This window comes from Plectropomus leopardus, chromosome 1 (genome assembly GCF_008729295.1).
Source record: "Plectropomus leopardus isolate mb chromosome 1, YSFRI_Pleo_2.0, whole genome shotgun sequence".
In the NCBI taxonomy this organism is placed as follows: domain Eukaryota; kingdom Metazoa; phylum Chordata; class Actinopteri; order Perciformes; family Serranidae; genus Plectropomus; species Plectropomus leopardus.
Window position 1 is genome coordinate 2615830 of NC_056463.1, and position 7500 is coordinate 2623329.

The 7500-nt window shown below is 34.7% G+C and overlaps 1 protein-coding gene across 1 annotated transcript in view; it reads left to right on the forward strand.

The window, feature by feature from the left end:
* Nucleotides 1–4909, forward strand: part of tpcn2 (two pore segment channel 2) — a 21883-nt gene extending 16974 nt beyond the window's left edge. Inside the window, exons 15-22 of the mRNA XM_042486767.1 lie at nt 473–572; nt 730–801; nt 1850–1920; nt 2663–2771; nt 3409–3491; nt 3576–3657; nt 4491–4582; nt 4717–4909. Coding sequence (XP_042342701.1) covers nt 473–572; nt 730–801; nt 1850–1920; nt 2663–2771; nt 3409–3491; nt 3576–3657; nt 4491–4582; nt 4717–4795 — 688 coding nt within the window. The 3' untranslated portion in view covers nt 4796–4909. The remainder of the gene's footprint in view (nt 1–472; nt 573–729; nt 802–1849; nt 1921–2662; nt 2772–3408; nt 3492–3575; nt 3658–4490; nt 4583–4716) is intronic.
* Nucleotides 4910–7500: the final 2591 nt, after the last annotated feature.

Genomic DNA, 7500 nt, shown 5'->3' on the forward strand with positions numbered 1-7500 from the left:
CAACCTTTTATCACAGTCAGAAAAATATTGTTGGGTTATAAATATTTCCACAGTCTTTGAACTCATCGTATGTGACGAACACTTCATTCATTTTCCCCCGAGTCACTCAGGGAGGCTCCAGGAAAAATATTGTAGCTTTAGGGAGGGTAAAAAAAAACCAAGACAGTCAGTTTTTTACAAACTAGACATGCTTGCTAGTCTCTTGCAGTCCATTAAGGACAGACCCACGACCTACTTTTGGACCGCAACCCACCAATTGGGAATCACTGCCTTAAATGTTGCAGCGAACATTTTGTGTTTGGACTCAGGAGTGAATTATAAAATTCTTCTAAAATGCTCAAAATGCTTCTTAACTGCAGACTGTATATATTTTATAATTTGCAGGACAAAAGAATTGTAGACATGCCTCTTTGAAATCATCAATCTGTTTAATGTACAGCAAACTGTCTCGCTGATGTGTGTCTCACGACAGGGACCCGGCGTTGCACGGTGTAATGTCTCTGTGGGAGATGACCCGTTTGATCAACATGCTGATTGTCTTCCGCTTCCTGCGCATCATCCCTGATATCAAGGTACGCCTGAACAACACCTGTGACTGTGGTGACGTCAGGAGGATTTTCATAAAACACTGAAATGTTGTTTTTTAAAGCCACGATAACCGCAACACGGTGTTTTATTTTTGTGTCATCATAATCAAACTTCTCTGTGTTTTTGTTCCTGTTTTTTTAGCTCATGGCTTTAGTTGCAAGCACGCTGTTGGACTTGGTGAAGAACCTGCGAGCCTTCGCAGGGATACTGATGGTGAGTGAAAACACTTCAGTCAGCTGTTTACATTTTATTTTCACTGTTTTCTCGTGATAACGATATTTTTCCGGTTGTTTTCTCAAGATAATGACTTATTCATGCCGTCATCTTGAGATTATGACGCTCGTTTTCTCACGATATGGATTTATTTTTCTCGTTCTTTCGGGAAAACAAAGCTGGTTTTCTCGTGACCTTGGTCGAAGGTCAAGGTCAGTTTGAAACTGTGCTGATTGTGGAGAACTTCTGTTTGAGTTTTCACAGACGTGAATGTAAACCGTAACTTCAACTTGACTGGTGCACAGATGCAAACAACCGTGTGGCGTCAATGAAGTTTTATAATTGTTAATCTGAAAAAGTAAGTACAAGTAGAAAAAAAATTGTGATCAAAAAGTTCACAAAATTTTAATTTCATTGAATGTGTTTTTTAATTTGCTGGCGGGGATTTGGGCGTCGATCTCTAATTAGAACAACTGCACTTTTCTAACTGTATTTATTATTATGTTTTTATTGTGTTTGTATTTTGCATTTATTGTGTTTTTATTGTTTAATTTAGTTTAAGCTTGAATTTCCTGTGGGATAAAGTATCTATAAAGTATCTATCTACCTATCTGTCTATTTGGATGATAACAATTAATCGATGATCAATTAATCAGTCGTTAAGAATTTAATCAAACATGTGAAATTTAATCGATTAATCAAACGTTATGAAATTCTGTAAGAATATATGCAATATGTTGCTGTGAGCTTTGACTGAGGATTAAACACATTTTGGTTTTGTTTGAAATAAACAACATTTTATGTTATTTGCAAATATCTTTAATTTTACCGATTAATCGATTAAGGAAAGTGCTCACAATTTTTAACCCTACTATGTTACTACTGAACAATAACAAGATCATTTCGGGCTCATGAAATCTTTTTTTCAAACTCTAAATATTGTTTTTTAAAAGACGTTCTTGCAAAAAAAATAAGAGTTTTAGAAGCAGGGTTTTGTAAAGGGATTAAAGGGAGGCTGGCTGATGAGTTGTTCATGCTCCGTGTGCAGGTGGTGTACTACGTGTTTGCTGTTTTTGGGATCTGGCTGTTTGAGGGAGCCATTAAACCTCCTCCAGAGATTTTTCAGGTACGACGTCACCTGCAGTAAGAGCACATCAACAAGGCTCGTGACTTGAAGGTTTTGTGCACTGCTTTTTGCAAACAGCGAGGAAAGATTATAGAAAAAAAAGAGATTTAAAGTTAGTGAAACCTGGTAGTTTACACAGAATGTGGCATTTTGTTTCTTAAGCAGCCTGACGAATGAATTTCCACCTGCAAAAGAGATCATGATTAAAACGTGTTATACAGTAGAAAAGTAAATGTCATGAAATACATCCTGTTATGTGTGTTTAAATTACAGCAAACATGCAGGAAAAGTGTCTTTACAGGTAAATTACCTGTAGACTTGCTCTGTTGTTGGGCTTAATTTAAGAATTTACATACATTTACATTATATATAAAATAAACAGCGCTTTTTGTTCCAGATCAAGGAGTCAGCTGATTAAGAAAGTAAAAAAATAAATACAATACTATTAATAGTTGATGAAATGTAAATTAAAAAGAAATAAACAATAATAATAATTAATAAATGAATAAAAATAAATTGATAACATAAACAAATAACAAAGCATGTAGTAAAACAGACTAAAATTTATAAATAAATAGTCAATAAATAAATAGGTCAAATTCAATTAAAAGCCAATAAATGCATTTGCTGGTTTAGTGAGTCATCCCTCTGTGTGTGTGTGTGTGTGTGTGTGTGTGTGTGTGTGTGTGTGTGTGTGTGTGTGTGTGTGTGTGTGTGTGTGTGTGTGTGTGTGTGTAGTGTGCTCACCAACACGTCCATGGAGAACATCACGTCTAACTTCAGCATGGAGTGCGGCACCTACGAGCAGCTCGGCTACTGGCCAAATAACTTTGATGACTTTGCGGTGAGTAAAATTTTATTAAATTTATATTTATTGTGATTTATTCTGTTTTACTGAACAAAACATATATATAGTTTATATAGTTATATAGTTGTATAGCTAGATAGATATGGATATATATATATATATTTTCTTTCCTGCACATTTTTTTTGTTCTATGTTCTTCTTGTCTTTTTATTATTATTATTTTTTTTATTATTATTATTATTATTATTTTATTTTTTATAATTTTTTTTTTTTTTAACTATTGTTATTATTGTTATTATTATTATTAGCATTTACTGTTACTTTTTCTGCTATTTGACGTCATTTATCTTTTGTTTTTAAACTGTTAATTTAGAGGTTTTTGTTTTTTGTTTGTTTCTTGTTGTTTCTTTCTTGTTTTTGTTTTGGTTAACGTTAGTTTTTTCAGATTTCTCCTGAACTACACTTTTTAATTGTGTGCACATAAACTAAACTAAACTAGATGCACTTTTTAAAGTAATTATTTACGTGTTTGATCTTTGAAGGTGATGAGTTATTGCTGTCATGGTTTAAAGGTACTTTTGTGATGTACTTAGGACTGTGTTTGAGACCGCTGCAGTCACTCAGATAAAAGTGCAGAGGAAATTTTAAACATGTTTTCGTCCCTCTCTCTCAGGCGTCCCTCATCTTGCTGTATGACGTCATGGTAGTAAATAACTGGCAGGCCTTCATGGATGCGTACAGCCGTTACACCACCGAGTAAGACGAAATGCATTTTACATGCAGCTGATGCTGGCGATGATTGTGGAAACGATAACGATGACGCGTTTTGTTTATTCTCAGGTGGTCGAAGATCTACTTTGTGTGCTGGTGGCTCACCTCCTCGGTCATGTGGGTCAACTTGTTTGTGGCGCTCATCTTAGAGGTCAGTTCGGACGGCAGAGCGGAGAGATCAGAAAGAGACATTTAAATTAAATTTGAATAAATAAAGTCTACATGAACTCTTAGGGACTGTTTAACACACTTTTCATTCTCCGTGTTTTTGGTCATTTTGGCTGTGTTTATGCTTATGGCAGAAATTTCGGCAGTATTTTTGTTTAATCTTGGAATTTCCAGCTCGGCTCCGACAATAAGTCCAACATACACCGTGTAAACACAGTTCTCACAGTCAACAAAAAAATGCACCATTGAAACCCATTCAAACTGCAATTTTTGATCCCACAGCCATCAAAGCATAAAAACATGCGTTTATGTATTATTATATTTATATTTATATATTTATGTATTATTTCTAGGTGTCATTCTGGGCTTTTGCATTAGAATTGAATTGTTTTCATTTTTACTGTTTTACACTTGATGACATCTTTTTTTTCTGTCACTCACAATTGATGCAAATCATTAACATATCCCAGGCTGTGATAATAAAAAAAAAATCTACTTTGCATGTAGTATATTGAAAATAATTTAGTTTTTGTTTTGTTTTTTTTAAATCTAAAAACATAGTGGCATCATGACAAAAACCTGGCATTTAAAGGGTTCAAATTCTGAAAATTAATGAATATTTAATATTTATGATTAGGACTGATGTTGGTAAAAAAAAATAACTCACTGAAAGTAGAAAATAATAGTAATGTGTAATATTTTTAAAGCTTGATTTTTATAAGCAGAGCGATACGAGTGTGTGTGATATTAAAGCGGGCCCTAAGGGGTTAAATGTGCAAACAGAACAGATACTGATTTTTCCTTGTTTTCAAACAGAACTTCATCTATAAGTGGGACCGCAGTCACAGCTGCTCTGTTACAGATGTGGAGAAAATCAGATATGAAACTTCTGTTCAGCTCATGTTCAGGTACACTACTGTTTGTTTGTTTGTTTTTGTTTGTTTGTTTGTTTTTTGGTTGTTTGTTTGTTTTTTGGTCATATAACTCAAAAATGTCACATCAGAACTGACCTTTTGTCTCACTGTTCCTCTTTTCTCTGCAGAGAGCAAGTCAAGGAGCCAACAGAGGAAGAATTACTCTGTCAACTACACCAACACCCGCACTTACATCTACACTGGTGACACACACACACACACACACACACACACACACACACACACACACACACACACCGAGTGCAAAGACTTAATGAGTCCATGTGTTATAGGAGCACTGAGAGGTCAATATTACTGGTATTTTTTTTAATTTTAGATTACTGTAAGTATGTAATTACTACTACTATTATTATTTCTTATTCATGAAACGCTGAACTGCAGTTTCACTTGTACACAGAGCAGACGTCACGTCATTGGTTGATGTGGGCGGGGCTAAAGAGACAAAAAATGTGTGCCAAATCCATACTGAAATTCTTTAATTTCTTTGCAATAAGACCGCAAAAAAATGTAGCAAACTGTGACGACAAAAAGCTCCTGCCAAGCTTTAATTTGGAAACTGCACATAGAGAAAGCCACATCTCCAAATGTTACTTTTTTATTTTTATTTTTGTCAAGTTGTGGCGCCACGAGTTTCACTAGAGTGAAAAAAAAAAAAATGAACTCGGGAAAAGCCCCCAGTTGCGGTTCAGGACTATTAAAAATGGGGGACCACCAGGTCCAAACCACTGTTACATACCAACACTACCCTCATAGGATCGGTCCCCCCAAAATAATGATTCACGCAGACCATAAACACAAGAATACAGTGTTATTGTATGTCATGTAAATATTATTTATCACTGCCCATGAATGATCATACGCAACAGTAAAGGGGGTCCAGACTTAATGTTACTGGTCTCTGGTCCCTCCTCTGAGTCACCATTGTGAGCATCTTTAACACTTAACCCTTTGAAACCTGAGCAAATTCAGCTGATACTTTTACTGACACTCAAAAACAGGGAAGAGGGCAATTAGCAACAAAAGAATAAATGACCCAAAAATCAGCAAGAAATTAGATTTAAAAAAAATACAACTACTAATAAAAATTTAAAGGTAAAAAAAAAGTCCTTAAAAATATATATTTTTGGAACATAACTATAAATATTTAATAATAGATTTTTACCCTAGCTTTTTTCTTTTTTTTCCCCCAAAATATTTATTTTCAAAATAATTTTTTAAATCTACTCATTTCTTGTGGACCATTTTTCTTACAAAGTTGCCTTTTGTCCCATGATTTTGAAAGAAATTGCACCAGTTTTCTCAGGGTTCAAAGGTTCGTGAAAGGAGTCTGGAAGCAGCAGAAAAGTGATTTCGCTCCAGGTTTCAAAGGGGTTAAAGGTAAAAACCACTAAAAATCTGGGATGTTTATGGGGTTTTGCATCGTCCGTAAAACTCTGAGACTAATGTCTCGTCAAACTCTGGATTAAAGTTCAGCAAAGTTAAGAATGTGTCTGTAAATGTACCGCTGCTGTAAAAGGAGAATAACCTTCATGTTTGTTGTTTACAAAGAATTTTATTTTTCACTGGATTCAGTCGTTCGACAAATCAAACTATAAAAAATGAAATCATCAGAAGTGAAGTGGCTTCACCAGCTTTTTAAAAAAATCCCATCTTGCTCCCTGTAACTGCAGCCCCTTTCACACTCAGGACCCACACTGTAAAATCTGACCAGTCCATTTTGCTTCTTCTTCTTTTTATTTTAATTTAGGAAACCGATGTGTTTTTAAAAATGCGGTCAGAGGGTCGTGGATGACGAGCTACGAGCAGCTTAACCAGAAATGGCTCAAAAATAAGCAAGAAATAAGTAAAAAGTCAGGAGAAAATAACCTGAAAATAAAAAAAAAAAAAACAAGTTTAAAATAAAATAAAATGACCTCAAGAAAGTGTTAAAGAAAATGTTTTTTTCTGTAACTTAATTTTAAATATATAATTAAGAAAATGTAAAACTCTGAGACCCAAGGGAATAGGTTTGATTTCTTTCAAAAACAGGCAAAAAACGACATGAGCAACTCGACAAGAAATCAAAAAAAAACGAGGGGAAAATGTTCAGAAAACTATATTTATAATCTTCGTAATTATATTTTTAAAATTACAGAAAAAAAGAAAAAATTTTAGCACTTTCTCTAGGTTTTTTTTTTTTTTTTTTTTTTTTCCTTTTTTTCATATTATTTTCAGGTTATTTTCTTCTGACTTTTTAATCTTTTCTTACTAATTTTTGGGCCATTTCAGGTTAAGTTACTCTTTGCCGTCGTCCCATGTATTTGAAAGAAATCAAGCCATTTTACTCACATTTTAAGGGTTGAAATTTGTTTTACACGTATTGGCAGTTTGACTCTGTGGCTCGTTTCACGCCTGTTTTATTAAACCCTCCCACTGTTCAGTTTCATCAGACAGATTTTCCTTAGAAATCTGCTGGCTGTTATGTAACATCTAACAGTGACCAAACCGCTTTACATAAGTTTAGCTGATTAACATCTGCTCGCTTATGGTAAATATTTGTTTTGGGACTTTTAAGAAATGTGTGGAGCGTTTCTGTCAGAAATGACCAGAAAACACACCTTTAACTGGAAACCCCTCCGAGTGTGTCCTCTGACGCGACGTTCCTGCCGTCTGGAAGAGCGGCTTTGTCTTTTTTCCCGTATTTTTTAAAAAACTTCTCTGCACATTTTGACACTCAGTCATTACGAACGTCTGCCACATTTTTCCAGGTCCATGTGCAGCATTTCATAAGTGTTTCACAACGGTTTGAGCTGCACCTTAAAAAGCAGATTCAGTTTTTTTAAGTGTATTTATATTTCAGGGCTGCACAGACGGCGACAATAACGTTTTATATGTTTCAGCCCATGTTGGAT